General features: G+C 35.4%; 1 protein-coding gene across 3 annotated transcripts in view; it reads right to left on the bottom strand.

Moving 5' to 3' along the window:
- The window catches only part of CCDC91 (coiled-coil domain containing 91), a 372,169-nt gene that overhangs the window by 272,116 nt on the left and 83,516 nt on the right, over positions 1-16,537 (bottom strand). For 2 of the 3 annotated variants that reach the window (XM_070453855.1, XM_070453856.1), the window contains exons 2-3: positions 13,818-13,860; positions 10,697-10,775 (exon numbers count right to left, since the gene is read on the bottom strand). In XM_070453855.1, the coding sequence (XP_070309956.1) occupies positions 10,697-10,775; positions 13,818-13,847 (109 nt within the window). In that variant the 5' untranslated portion in view covers positions 13,848-13,860. Of the gene's footprint in view, positions 1-10,696; positions 10,776-13,817; positions 13,861-16,537 lie in introns of those variants that run through there. The other variant, XM_070453859.1, reaches the window with a different exon arrangement.

Here is a 16,537-nt window from a genome sequence, read left to right as displayed (position 1 = left end):
GTCTTTGCCTCTGACCTTCATCCAGAGAATTTAAGCCAGAAGTATTTCCTAGTCTCATATTACCCCATTCATCCACAGTTCCCTTTTATCTGAAATCTACTCCCCACTCCCTACCCCACGCTGTCCTGAGTGAGTAAAAAGATGATGACTTCCACCCTTTGGCAGATTCAGACATGGGGCCCACTATGAACCGGTCTTGAGCCTAGCTCTCTGGCCAAAACACAGAACCCTCAACTTCATGAAGAACAAGAATTCCAGGACTCCAAACGGAGGCTGACACTGTAGACTTCAGATTTTCGCACTAGGATGTGAATTACAGAACAGTTTGTCAATTGAGACTTCTGACTGATCCCTTAAAGACACTGCGGAAACAGTGCCTGTGTTTAGGGTACTCCTTCCTGTTTTTATGTACAGTGGTAGTTTGCTAACTCTCCAGGTGTGTGGTTGTCTGTCAAATAAATTTATCCCCAAATATTAAGCTTTCTCCTTGTGATTGACATTTGGGTTGTTTCCTGTTCTTGTTTAGTCATAAGTCCTGTCTGACTCTTTGAGACCCCATGGACTGTAGCCCACCAGGCTCCAAAATTCATGGAATTCCCCATGCAAGAATACTAGGGTGGGTTCCATCTCCTTGTCCAGGGGATCTTCCCAAACCAGGGATCCAACCTGTGACTTCTGCACTGCAGGGGAACTTTAGTGACTGTTTAGAATTCCAAAGAAAACTGGCTTTGTTGTTGTTTAATGTCACTAAGTTGTATCTGACTGTTTGTGACCCCATGCACTACAGTCCACCAGGGTCCTCTTTCCATAGAATTTCCCAAGCAAGAATAGTTTAAGGTATTATAAACAGTGTTGAAATAAACATTATTTGACACATTAACAAATACTGCCACCCCCCAGGTGGCTCAGATGGTAAAGAATCCGCCTATAGTGTAGGAGACCTGGCTTCGATCTCTGGGTCAGAAAGCTCCCCGGGAGAAGGCAATGGCTACCCACTCCAGTATTCTTGCCTGGAGAATCCCATGGATAGAGGAGACTGGCAGGCTACAGTCCATGGAGTGGCAAAGAGTTGGACACAACTAAGCGACTAAGCACATACTCATAAAATTACCATGAGTGTGGTCATTTTATGTAACCAATGTGACCAACATTTTCTTAGGTATAGCCACATAAATATAAAATTTGACATTATTTAGAGTAAGAGAATGTTTGCCTTCTGCTCATATTAGTAAAATTAATAAATGAAATCTGTTAATTTTAATTAATATTTCCATTAAGACACATGAACAATATAATATCATCAGCTAAATTAAAACAGCTTCAGCAAAAATACATATAAGAAAATTCACTCCAGGGCTACTTGTAACTGCAAAAAACTGACAGTAAAATAACTGGTTACGTCTATAATACCACATCCATGCAAAAGTGTGTTATGCAACTACTAACAAGAATCTGGAAGATCAACAAGTACTCCTGTAGCAAAATCTCCTGGTGTGGGGAAAAAAGCAGGAGGTGTTAGCATGTACATACAGTATGTACAGTATGCTATGCCTATCTCAAGAGAGGAGAAGGATACATTCACATTTTATATGCCTGGCAGATACCTGGAGGGTTTCGAAAGAAAGTGTAAATAAGTTATAGCAAGGGCGTGGAACTAGGGGACTAGCAAAAAAGAAATGCTCACTGTGTATCTTTAACATTATTTCCCTTTTATTTCATGCATTTTGTACCACATATATGTATGTCTCCCTATCTGTCACAAACAATAAAAGTTTACTTTCTGAGTCTATGAGTGTAATGTAGAAGGAGAGCTATAAGGAAATGTACATATTCGTATAAGAACATTTGACAAGGACTTCTAGTGTTACTGAGCCAGACAGAGCCTAAATTTTGGTTGCTATTGCTGTTGGCTAATTCAGCATTGTCACCAAGAGTCAGAACACTACCTTTATCTTACAGAGAAAAGAGTCACTACCAAGCCTTCATCATTTTTAATAATGTGGAAAAAATTTCTACAAAGCTCTATTAAAAACATTTTTACATGTATTCTATAATACTCTAAAAATCAAACCATTATTTTTTCTTCTTTTTCTTCATTTTTTTTTAATTGGAGGTAATTGCTTTATACACCGCATGACTCTTGAGAGTTCCTTGGACTTCAAGAAGATCCAACCAGTTCATCCTAAAGGAAATCAATCCTGAATATTTATTGGAAGGACTGATTCCAAAGCTGAACTCCAATAATTTGGCCACCTGATGGGAAGAACTGACTCATTGGAAAAGATCCTGATGCTGGGAAAGATTGAATTCAGGAAGAGAAGAGGACGACAGAAGATGAGATGGTTGGATGGCATTACCGACTCAATGGACATGAGTTTGAGTAAACTCCGGGTGTTGGTGATGGACAGGGAGGCCTGGCGTGCTGCAATCCATGGGGTCGCAAAGAGTCAGACACGACTGAGCGACTGAACTGAACTGAACTGGACTGCTTTACAATATTGTGATGGTTTCTGCCATTCATCAACATGAATCAGCCACAGGTATACATATGTCCCCTCCCACTAGAACGTTCTCCCACCCCATCCCACCCCTCCAGGCTATGGCAGGGCACCACACCGAGCCCCCTGCATATACTACGGCAAATATGCACTGGCTAATTCTACGCACGGTAGGTATGTTTCAATGGGACACTCAACATGTCCTGACCTCTCCAGACTCCACTGTGTCCACAAGTCTGTTCTCTGTGTCTGTGTCTTCACTGCTGCCCCACGAAGATTAGTACTATTTTTTAGATTCCACATGTGTATGTTAATATACAATATTTGTTCTTTATTTTCTGACTTACTTCACTCTATATAACATGCGAGAGGTTCATCTACCTCACTGGAACTGACTCAAATTTGGTTTTTTATGGCTGATTAATACTCCATTGTATATATGCACCACAACTTCTTTATCCCTTCATCTGTCAATGGACATCTAGGTTGCTTCCATGTCCTGGCTATTGTAAACAGTACTGCAGCGAACACCAGGGTACAGTCTTTCAGAACTGTGGTTTTCTCAGGGTGCTGCTGTCCATGGGGTCGCGAAGAGTTGGACACGACTGAGCGACTGCAGGGAACAGCGTACATGCCCAGCACTGGGACTGCTGCATCACACTGCTAGTTTTTTAAGGAATCCCCACACTGCTCTCCATCATGGTTATATCAGTTAACATTCCCATCAACTGTACAAGAGGATCCCCCCACCACTGTTTTCTCCACATTTGCACCAGCATTTATTGTTTAGATTTTTTGATGATGGAGAATCTGACCAGAGGTAACACCTCATTGCAGTTTTGATTTGTTTTTCTCTAATAATAAGAAATTTTGAGCATTTTTTCATGTGTTTATTAGCCACCTGCATAGCTTCTTTGGAGAAATGTCTGTTGACATCTTCTGCCCGTTTTTTGATTGGGTTGTTTGTTTTTCTGTTATTGAGCTATATGAGTTGCTTTTATATTTTGAATCCTCTGTCAGTTGCTTCATTTGCAATTAATTTCTCCCATTCTGAGAGTTGTCTTTTCATCTTCCTTACAGTTTCCTTTGCTGAAACCACTGTCTTTTTAATAAACAAGCTCAGAATCAGATAGAAGAGATACAGCCTGTATCATAAAATACCAGAAAATAAATCAGCTTAAACAATAACTGATAATAATTAAAATGCACAGAAAAGTTTCTCTTCAGTATTATAGTTCTTTATATTGACATCCGTGATCTAGGTTTACAGCTATGTTTTTAGATTAAGTGTAATTAGATCAGCACTGTGTCAGTGGGACCATACAGTTAAAATGAGGTATCATGATTCAGCTACTGGAGGCTACTCGTATCACAGACACTATAATCAGAAAAAATTTAGAAATAAACTTAGAGCTCAAACTCTGGAAGAACATTTAGATATCATCTAGCCCTTCCATTTATAGATTAAATAAGTGAGTTTCAGAGAAGTTACACAGTTGGCTAAAGGCAAAAACCAGAACTCCTCATTCAGTGTCAGAGATAATGGATTCTAAAGCACATTACAAACCTAATCTTCAAGGTCATAATAAATATCACTATTATATTCTCTATTATATGCATTAATGAAGACAAAAGTTGCATAAATTACTGAAAATCCACATAAGGCCTAATATATGTACAGGAATAATTCATACCTTTATAGAAGCTAATCATTTTAGTCCTCATTTATAAAGTTGACTTCAGACAAAATAAAGGTGAGTTAAAAATCTAGGAGGTAAGAAAAAAATACAAGTAGCAAAAAGAAGCTAACTGGCAACCTTCCATTTAAACACCCAGTGTAACAATATTAGAAAATTACTACACTACAATTGAAATCCAGTTGATGTCCTGGCAAAAAATGTCCAATGTGGATATAAAGCAGAAGCAATGGAAAGTTTTCAAACATCACCAATACTGCCTACTATAATACAGTATGTGAACATGTAGTAAGTTACCTTCAAATTTCACCTCAAAGATAGATCAGACCAATGAATTCAGTTAATATTTACTATCCCTGTGTGCAAGCCATAAATTAAACTGAAGGAAAATATCACAACTTTTTCTCAAACAAAAAATGTGTGGACTCAGGTTCTGAGTTCTTATAGATGTGTAACACAGATTCTACTGGAAAAACAGGGTTAGCAAGGAGAGTAATGGGATATTAATAAAAGGATCGATTTGTTGTCCTAGGTTTTCCTGGCCAGGAGAATGGAGAACGGAAAAACTGAACCATGAAATCAAAAAGGCATCTGTCTTCCAGGTTTCTTTCTGCCAATGTCTTGAGAAAAATGCTTGAACTTTCCTGTTGGCTTTGTATGCAAATAGCTCCAGATGCAAAGTGAACCACATCTAAGTTACTCGGTTCAACATCTGCTGATCCAACTCCCATTATTCCTTATAAAGGGTCGGCTTGTGAAAGACAGTTTAGTTGCTTCCTATATAAGCTTTTTTGAAGGAGCTAATTTGGATTAAAGTATCTATCTGGACCATGTGCTTTTACCTTTGATGGTCAATGCATTCTAATGTGGTCTGTGTAGTGCTGCAAGGAACTTGGAAATATATTGGAAAGGACAGTATTCAAGGTTTTGCCTTGGACCTTGCCTTCTATGCAATTTACACTTATACGGTTAAAAGTAAAAAAGCGCTGCCTCTAAAACAGCACCACCCACATTGAATACAATGGCATCATGATGATACTTTCTGACTTAATAGACTTTTCATGCAGCCTCTATCATAGATTTGAAGCTAAAGTTATTGATAAAAGCACTTGCCAGTACTAACATTACATTTCATGGAACATCTCGTCATTTGAGATGACTCTTTTCATATGGTATCACTGAAAGTGGCATAAGTTGGTCCATGGCACATGGCACTTTGTGTCAGACATACAGTATATTTTCAAACGTGATAAATAAGTGTATTAGCGAATGAATGAACAAGTTAAATAATTAACTTACGTAAACATGGATTCTGTAACTTTGAGTCTGCTGAATTCAGAAAACATAATCAAAAATATACAAAAGCCAAACTAAGACTAACAGTCTAATGTTCTTAGAATTTGCAAGGTCAAGTAAAGACAGAATCCTTCCTTCAAAAGACTATGGTAGGAAAGATAATTTGTAATGAAGGTAAAAGTGGAGTATATGTCTACACATGTGTGTGTGTGTGTGTGTGTGTGCGCGCGTGTGTGCATTTGCATTTGTATAAAGGAACACACATTTGCATGTGTATAAAGGAACACAAACATATGTACATCAAAAGATGGACATTCATTTCGAAAAGTTACTTTTCTAAAAAGCAGAGTATTACTAGTCTTATAAAAATTTACAAAAGACAGTTAATTGCTCAAAAATGATTCTGAAACAATAGATTTCTCAGCCAAAAAAAATTGTTTTTCTAAAAATATAGTTCTTAAAAGAAGACAATTAAAAAAAAAAGAAGCCAATTCAAAAACTTACTGGTATATTATGATATGCAAAATCTGGAAGGACTTTTCTTCGGGAAAATGTTAGAAAAAATAATATTTTTAAAAGGAGGTAAAAGAACTGGATACTATTATTATTGTTTCTATACTCCTACTATTTTGAATTAAAATTTAGCCTAACTGCTGCTGTCCTCTACTGTTACCTGACAACACACTGTAGGACCAGGGGAAAAAAATCAGAATAAAAAACAACTAAATAGCTGTTCACTTTCTGAGAATCTGTGGCTACTCTTCTTAATCATTATCCCCAGGTTATTTGTCTAAACCGGGAATGACCAGGAAAGTTAGCTGAGCTCCAGACGAAACAGCTTGTTAGCCATCCTTGAATAATTATCTAAGATTTCCAGGTGTTTTTTTCTAGATTACTGTAATTTTTAAGGAAAACTTAAGTTTGCCTTCCTTTCACTTGTGATTGACAGGCTATTTAAATACTCTCAAAGAATTAAAAAAATCAAAAAGAGTTACTTGAAAGTAAATCTGCTCTACTCATTATCAAGAAACAATTACCAAGCACTGTACATTAGCAAGGCACAATGCTACACTAGGTACTTAGGATTCAAAAACACTTTAACACATAATCCCTGCCCTCCAAAGCTTAGACTAAAGTAGACACGCAGAGATGAATGTCATATTGAAAAACTAATATTTTTAAAAGTACAAATTAGTACACCAGTGTCTAAGGCAGCATTATCTACAATAGCCAAAGGAAGCAACTTAAGTGTCCATGGACAAATGAACACATAAACAAAATGCAGTCTGTACATACACTGGAATATTATTTAGGCTTAGAAAGGCGGGAAATTCTGATGCATGTTACTACATGGATGAAACTTGAGAATGTATCATGCTAAAGTAAAATAAACTGGTCACAAAAAGGAAAATACTGGATGATTCTATTTATATGAGATATCCAGAGTAGTCAAATCCATAGAGATAGAAAGCAGAATGGGAGTTCACAGAGGCTGTGGGGAGGGAAAATTGGGTAGTTATTGTTTAATGGCTGAAGAGTTTCAGTTTTACAAGTGAAAAAGTTCTAGAGATTAGTTGCACAACAATATGAATATAACTAAAAATACTAAATTGGAGACAAAACTGATTAATACGGTGGGGGAAGGGACAAATTGGGAAGTTGGGATTGACATATACGCACTACTATACATAAACTAGGTAAGTAAGAAGAACCTACTGTATACCACAGGAAGCTCTATTCACTACTCTGCAACGACTTCAGTGGGAACAGAATCTAAGAGAGTGGATATATCAACATGTACATGTATAACTGATGTGCTGTGCTGTCCAGCAGACACTAACACAACACTGTAGATCAAATATATTCCGATAAATCATTAATTCAGTTCAGTTCAGCTGCTCAGTCGTGTCTGACTCTTTGCAATCCCCTGGACTGCAGCACGCCAGGCCTCCCTGTCCATCACCAACTCCTGGAGTTTACTCAAACTCATGTCCATTGACTCAGTGATGTCCTCCAACCATCTCATCCTCTGTCATCCCCTTCTCCTCCTGCCTTCAATCTTTCCCAGCATCAGTCTTTTCAAATGAGTCAGTTCTTTTTTAATTGTGGTTAAATGCATATAATGTCAAATTTACCATATTTATTATTTATTATATTTTTATTATCTATAAATTTTAAAAGGCACAAATTGGTATATGCCAAGGGCCAAGGAAATAAGACAGAAAAAAAATGATACAGCTCAGACCAAAAAGCAATTATGAGAAATGGAACAAATTCAGTGAGAACTGTATTTATTTTACAAGAAAAATAAGACTCAAGTAAGCAGACAGGGGATGAAGGCAGGTATGACAACTAGAAGCAACGGCAAACAGTAGCAGACATCATCTAGAAACATAATGTAGATCACAGTTTGATTCGTAGGCTTCAAACAACAGCCAGGGAGATGAGCTGGAGAGTAAGGCTATGAAGGAGAGAGGAAAATGCTTGAGGCAATTCTCACTGAATAGCAGAATGGCACTAGTCGCTCAGTCATGTCTGACTTTTTGCGACCCCATGGACTATAGCCTGCCAGGCTCCTCTGTCCATGGGACAAAAATACTGGAGTGGGTTGTCATTTCCCCCTCCAGGGGACCTTCCCAACTGTACATAAAGGAGACTTCATTAATGTGCATTAAAGGACACCCCAGGTTAACCTGTTATAGAAAACTCTCTTGAGTCTTTAAATTCTATACCAATTCTCACTGAATAGCTTTTACTGAAATGAGGCAATATTCATCACAGTTTTACTAAAAGTAAAGGCAAAAAGAAAAAAGGAGATTCATAATTTCATATTCATTCACATCTTACATTCTCCAACTCCTATGATTAAGGAAGTGCATAGACACATATCATTAATTAGATGCCTCACCATAAGGAGGGATGGGCCTAGATATAATCTGTGTGAAGAAGCAACACGTGCATTTCATTTACTCTGCAATTTTTAAATTTCATTATCAGCACTGCATATAATCCAGTATTTTAAAAGATCCCACTAAGTAAATGATGCTAATATTACAGAAAAATACATGTCCCTACGTACCTCCTTTCACTGACAGTATTGAAGGCTAAAACAGATAGTCTCAGAGGCAAATTATCCCAGTTGCTGTAAGGAAATCATCCTCTAACTGACTGCCAGCCCTACAGCAGACTAATCTCTAGGCACACTAAGCCAACTCACTCTTTATTTACAAAACCATTTGAAATGTTCTATGTCTGAGGTCTGTGTTGCACTATTCTATACTCTCCTTACTTCTCAGGTCCCTTTTTTTCCTCCTGTTCCCTAACTATGGGCATCCAAATTTCTCTACTTAACTCCATTCTTTCTATATGCGGCTTCCCACTGTGATCTCCTACAACTTCAACTGTCATATCAGTGGGAAAACTCCCAAACCAAGACCTCCAGTCCACCTTTCTCCTGAACTCTAGGTACTTGAAATACACATGTCTAAGACAAATTAATTAACACCTCACACTGTCCCAAACCAACTCTTTTAAATTCTCTATTTCTTTTCATGGTAATACCATCCTTTTTAGAATCAAGTCTTGTAACCTTAAAAATCAATTCTGACTCATCCTTCGCCCGTACATGCAATCAGACAGTCCTGCTGATGCTTTTCTCAAAAAACAGAGCTACTGACAATAAACTGAAATAAGAACCTGAAAGAAAACTAGATTTCATTCCTAAACATATTTATCTGTATCAAACTCCAAAACTTTCATAAGCTATCATTTCATCTGAACAATGGGAAGAATGCAGTTGCCCTACCTATTTTCACAATAAACAAATACATAATGGCACCCTGAAAATCCTCAACCATTATGTAAATATATTACCTCGTCTTCCTACCCCCTCCTGCTGTCACCCTAGTCTAATCATCTATTCAGTTACTTATTCATTCATTCACTCATTTTTTTCTTTAATTATAGGTCCAAGTACAAGCCAGGTACTATGTTCAGCATTTAAAACATAACAACAGAACAGATATACCCTTACATAACTTACAGTCTAACATGAAAGTCAGAAAACAGGTACATGTAGATGGGAGAAGGTTCTCTGGGAAAACTTCCCAGAAAAAGAAATATTAAAGTAAAAAACAATACATAAAACAAACACGAGTCTATTATGTTAAGGGTGTGGGGGAGAGCAGCAGTAGGAAAAAGATGAGCAATTTGAGGCAAAGGAAACAACACTTATACCCCTCAAACAAGAATGAGCATCCTAACAGTGCCATCCTCTTTTCCACATTTATACCTTTATTCCATGCATTTTTCTCCCTTCAAAATCTTTCTCCATTCTTATCTCTGCCTATTGAGATTAAATTCATCCTTCAAAGCCCAGATAGATGATATGTAACCAGTTTCAAGGATAATACTTGATTCATGTGAGGCATGAAGTAACATTTGCTAAAGAAATGGATGACAAAATCATCATTCTTCCAAAATCACAAATCTGCTTCATATTACATACACACATACACTTGCCTTGTCTTTCCTTGAAGTAAAGACATGTCCACATAGTGTCTCATGCATAAAAGGTACTAAAAAATATTTGTAAAATGAATAATTCTAATAATCTGAGACAGACCAGTAAAGAATATCTTCATCTTCGACTCCTGACTTTACAATAATTTGGCAGAAAAAAAAGAAAACACAAACTAATATTTAGACATGAATTATATTAATCCTGAACATTAGGTCTTCCACAAAATACTTCTCAATAATGGAATTTATTTTTTTATTTCATTTCTTAAATGGCTTAATTCTTAATATTTTTGAGTGATTTTTCTATATAAATACTTCCAAATTTAAATACTGTGGGGGGATAACAAATAATTTTTAGAATATTAAAAAGAAGAAGTCTTTAATTAATGAATTGGACACTCTAAAAAAAATTACTTGGCATTTCACCTTTCTAAAACTAAAACAAATTTGGAAATGCAAATTGTACTTTAATTCCATTCAATGCTGATGGTATCATTTTTAGAATCATGCCTCAAGCCACCATTTTCAGAATTTGTTATGCAATTCATAATTAGTTATGCAAAAAACTAGGTTAAATTTGGGTCATTCCATTTATCAGATTAAAGAAGGCAAAGTGCAAAGGTAGAAAGGTGCTTTCAAAAGAAAGACAAAATAAGAAAAACATTCATAGTTACTCTATAGTACCTGCAGGAAAAGCAGCCCAAGGAATGGCAGGAGATGTAGTTTGGGTTTCCCCATTTCCACCATCAAAAATCTCTGCAGCCTATAAAACAAAGGCAAAATTATTTTAGAAAATCTGAAAAGTAGAAATGTTATTTAAGCAATTAAGCCTCCCAATTCTACAAGTATAATTCTCTGTAATACACTACACATTTTCAAATTTCCTCTGAATACTTAATTGTTTTTTAGTCTTCAGTGCTACCACCTCCAACTACTAGTCACTGCCCCCAGTGCATGTGCTCTGTCCTTGAGTAAAGTTTTCCTTCCTTACTCAGATATATTTCCTGTCAATGAAATTTTATTTTACATATCCTCACAGTTTCATTTCTGAACCTGCAATATTTACCTATGTATATAAGAAAAATACATTATTTTTCTTCAAAAATATAGACACTAAATCTTTTTATTTAATTATTACAAGATCAAAAAGAGGTTAAAGAAACAAGATTTACCCATATGCTTTAATAATATACCAGGCTTCCCTTGTGGCTCAGCTGGTAAAGTATTCGTCTGTAATGCAGAAGACCTGGATTGGATCCCTGGGTTGGGAAGATCCCCTGGAGAAGGGAAAGGCTACCCACTCCAGTATTCTGGCCTGGAGAATTCCCTGTATAGTCCATGGGGTTGCAAAGAGTCGGACACGACTGAGCATCTTTCACTTTCACTTTAATAATATACCAGCTGGGCTTACCAGCATTCAACATTTAGAAAATTCCTAAACCTGACATTTAAATTAAACTCTCATTTTAAACAGTTTTAAACTATGAGACAGTCAATTACTGAATGTTGAGTTTGTGGGTAAGAGTGCAGAGTTTTCTCTCTCTTAAGTGTTCAGGTCACAGAAAAATTACTATTGAAAAAAAAGGGCCAGAATTTCAATTTGGATTCTGCATTGAGTTGTCGGCCAAAAAGACAGTCAATTGGGCAATTGACAAGCAATTGAGGGAATCTGCCACAGGAGTTAAGTGATGTTGAATACAGAAGCTACTCTCTACAAACTATGAAAAATGTGCTAAGTCACTTCAGTCATGTCCGACTCTGTGATCCAATGGACTGTAGCCTGCTAGGCTCCTCTGTCCATGGGATTCTCCAGGCAAGAATACTAGAGTGAGTTGCCATGCCCTTCTCCAGGAAATCTTCCAACCCAGGGACTGAACCCACTTCTCTTAGTCTTCTGCATTGGCAGGTGGATTATTTACCAATACTACCACCTAGGAAGCCCCAAAAGTCATGAGGGAAGGCCAAAAAAATAAAATAAAATAAAAATACTGCATATTCCCTGACCTAGCCATTCCATTTCTAAGAATTCATCCTAAACCTATAATTGTAAAAATTTACCCAAAAGAGTGTATACCAAAAGGTTACTTATACTAGACAATCAATGGATACAATCTAAACATTTACCAAAAACCTGATTAAATAAATCATCTTTTTACTCATACACTGGAATTCTCTAGAGCCATTAAAAATGTTTTAGAAAAAAATCTTAATAACATCTAAAATATGTTCACATAAAAATACAGATAGTGTTTGTCTAGTAAAAAACTATATATTTACCTAGAAAAAAGAAAGACAAAAAACAAATTAAAAACAAGGTTTTCTAGTGGCAATTTTTATTCATTTGGCTATTAGTTGTTTTTCAATTTTTCTGCTTTAAAAATACTTATAAAAGTAGAATACAATTATTTTTTAACTGTATTAAAAATCATTTCAGAATATTCTATCAATGCTTAATTCACTGACATTGATAACTGTACTGTTGTTAAGCAAAAGAATATCCTTATTCTTAGGAAATATTAACACACACTGAAGTATCTAGGAGTAAAGAATCATAATGTATTTAACTGATCTTCAAATGTCTCCTCCCAGAAAAGTTTATATATCCAAGGATAGAAACCTTTCATATTTCTACAACAGAATGTATAAAGAAAGAATCCCAGCAACCATAATTAAATTGGAATGGTTGATTAGCATTGTACCTGTGTAATATTCAAAGGAATAGTTCCATTGAATATACATTGAAGTATAACTGTTACTCTAGAGAATACTATCCACTCTTAGTTCTCCGATAAAATAAATCAAGAAACATAATAAGATTCAACCACCCAACAACCCAAAATACTAGAGCAAATGCAGAAAGCATATCAATGTGCTAAACAGAAAGTTTTAGATGAAATGCAGAAAATAGGTAAGTTCATATTCTAATTATTTCCATATTAACAGATATTAAAGAGCAACAAAAGAGAAACTGATCCTAACCTAAAATAAACTCATACCATTCTTTCATGACATTCAGAACACTGAATATATACTAATGTCTCATTTCTCCTATTGTAATGTCATCAATTACAGTCACTATCTTTAACAATCTCCTTTCCACCAAGTTCCAAACTAGATAAAACTCTTTCTTAAAAAAAAAAAAATCACAGAGCTCACTTGATGGTAGTTCCAGGACTTGAGCTCAGGCATCCTGACTCCTAATCCAGAGATTTTCCTGCAAGACTATACTGGCTCCATAAAAATAACAGGGTTACAAAATATTTCAATAAAACGAACACACACTGAAAAGGATTAAGGAAAAGACAAGACTTCTTCAGTTAACAATTTCCTTACAAAGCATCCCACTAAAACCTGAGAGAATAATCTAACAACACAAACACACTAATTAGCTCTGTAAGCCACAAAAAGACGATGTACTTAATACACTAAATCAACTCATTACAGGCATAAACATGAAAATATGTCACAGATCTTCAACACTCACCCCTCATCTCACAAGTATTTCCTAATAGATATGTATCCCAACAGAACCATCTGCTGACAATTTCTCAAATCTCTTCTTTAGTGCTTCCACCAGTAGCACTTAATTACCTCAATTTAAAACATTCCTATGGGTATGATCAAGTGTTCAATAATAATAAATCAATTTTAACTTTCAGAGGGAATATATTTTAATTTTTCTGCATTTCATTTTTTTATTCCAGAGTTACATTGAAAATGATCAAGAAAGGATCACGAACATCAATGATTAATAATACATTTAAAACAATTACACAAGTAAAATAAGGCAAATAATAGCACATACCTCAAAACCACCAAAATCATCATCATCCATTCTTTAAGTGCACCTGAAAAACAGAAGACATTGAAACAAGCCCACACACATAGTCATTTATGTCAAAACACTTCTCTCACTTAAGGGTATATACATTTTGATTTGGTTTTTTGATTTGTAAATTAGAACTATTTCATTTGGGTTAAGAAAATGATTTAACTAAATGCATATGCATTTTTAGCACAAAAAGACTGAGTTTTTTTTTTTTTTTTTTTACAAAATTAGCCATTCTGGCAATATTAACAATTTCTGTGACTTTTTCAGCAACCATGTATTTTGCCATTTTGTGTTGAGACGCCAGGAGTGGAAAAATATTCTTTTACATTTTAATTTGCTTTTCCCAAATTGGCACTAGGGCTCAATTCAATAATGCTTCCTGCTTTTTGCATCTATTCCTCAGTTGTCTGGCAACATCAGCACAAACTCCAGCTAAGAACAGGACTGTGGTGAATTTTTGGAAATCTGTCCCACACCACAAAGGTTCTTCCCTTGGTTTCATGGCCGAGGTTGATTTAGATTTTCAAAATTGATCAGCATTTTTGAGCTGTGGCCACAACTTCTGGAGCATTTTGATATGTGTATTTTTAGCTGAAACTGCTTTGCACTTTTGGAAAAATGTGGAGCAAGTTACTAGGCTGATCAAGATAAATCAAGTCATGTATTCATGGAGACCAGGGAAAAGAAAAACACAAGCAAATATCCAGAATACCTCTCTTCTTTATCCTTAAAATATGTAAGTGAGACAAGCAGTGGGATAATACATGCTTTATTCTGTCCTAAATGCATACTATAAAAATAAAAGGGTAAGACTATGAGTGCCTGGGCTTTAAAAAAAAAGAAAAAGGAGATGCTTTCATCGAACAAACCATGAAAGAACTAAAAAACCTAGAAAGGTAAAACAAGTAATAAGTGATATATATCCAAACAAAACTAAATTTACAATAAATTGTGAATTGGTGGACAGAAGTCACACTCTGGTCAATAACTGGTTTTTCTTTTCTATCTTTCAAAAGTGGACATATTCAAATATTAATTACAGCTTTGACTCAATAATACAAGATGGACTTCTTTACAGAAAATCTTCTCCAACTTCTAAAAAAAGAACAAAAACAGCTAAGCAAATTAAACTATATATGCTAAGCAATAATTCTAAAGGTATTTTCTTAGGCATTTTACTCTGATAAAGCAGCTGTCATGCTTTACCTTGTCACCAAAATTACTACTGTTTGTGCACAGGCTCAGTCATGTCCAGCTCTTTGCAACCCCAGGGGCCACAGCCTGCCAGGCTCCACTGTCCATGGGATTTATTAACACTAATGCCTTGAAAAATAAAACTCAAAAACAGTCAAAGAAAAGTAAACAGTAAAAAGCAATCTCAGGATCATTTTAATAGACAAAGAAAATTTATTTTCCCAGAAACTCAGTAGGCAATGACACTGTAAGAAATATACAGATAGAAATATTCAATACATTATAAAAATGGACATACCAGAATATAATACCAGTACTGTCACCATTACCCACAATTTTACAATCTGTTGAAAAATTTTCAAAAGATGTACTTCTCCAAAAATCAAAATGAAGCAAATCATCCACATACACTTAAAAAATATGAACCAGACTTTCAGAAACTTTTGATGGTGGTTAGTTTGAAATGGAATTCACAATTCTGATGCAAGTGAGTAGAAATCTGTGTGTGCTTACATTTTTCATGAAGAAATTATGAAAGAAGAGTGATATGGATACAGAGAATTAACCAAGTCAAACTATAAACACCAAGTCTGTCTTTTCCATGTGTCCCACAAATCTCACGAGACAATTAAAAGCTATTTTTAGCATCTGCAAACACTGTACCCAAATAATTTGGTTTCAAAAGAATGGAATTTTTAAAGTAATACATCTATGTGTTTTCATATGACACAGTCCAATAAGTTATTTGTTAAGATACCAGAAAATTTGAAAACAAGAACAAATACCCATGCCTAAGAATCATTCCAGCTTGTTTGCCTGTGGTAATCAACCAAATACCATCAGCTTCTTTAAGTACTGATTTAGCTCTACAAAAGAAGATGTTAGTGACCACAGATGCTTTCCATATCCCAGCAATTATTACATATTAAAATGCAGATGAGTTTTCCAGTATTTTATTTTCAAAGAAATATTAATATATTTTAAGAGGCAAATGTGTCCTGAGTTTCTTAAAATACAGTACTAGAGAAATAAAGATTATTTTAAAGTAACAGTCTTTCTCTGAATAATTTAGCTTCAAATTCTGAAATAGTTTCTGTTCCCTTCTGAACATTTTAAAGAGCAGGAGGAAGCAAAATTAACAGCACTGATTTGTCAAAATCAACTTTACAAAATACAAAAACTAAAAATTAGTTTTTAAAGGAAATATTACAAGTGTGGGCTTCTTTATGGATTTAGTTATTCCAATACATTTAGAACACTTCTTCATCTACAGTGCATTTATTAACCTTTTAGAAGAGTTCCAGCACTTAACATTATCTGCCTGAAGAACAAATATAATAAAGCAACACCAAATATTTCTGTCATATAAGTTATAGGATCATGAGCCTGGCCAAAAAATTGGCATATCCGTATCATGGCAAGTGGAGAGATGAACACTTTGTTATGATTAGCTATCTTATGTTGAATGATTTCATAAAATCCAGGTTTAACAATGGACA

The sequence above is a fragment of the Odocoileus virginianus genome, chromosome 23 (assembly GCF_023699985.2).
Source record: "Odocoileus virginianus isolate 20LAN1187 ecotype Illinois chromosome 23, Ovbor_1.2, whole genome shotgun sequence".
Taxonomy (NCBI): domain Eukaryota; kingdom Metazoa; phylum Chordata; class Mammalia; order Artiodactyla; family Cervidae; genus Odocoileus; species Odocoileus virginianus.
This window is presented reverse-complemented; position numbering and strand designations above follow the sequence as displayed.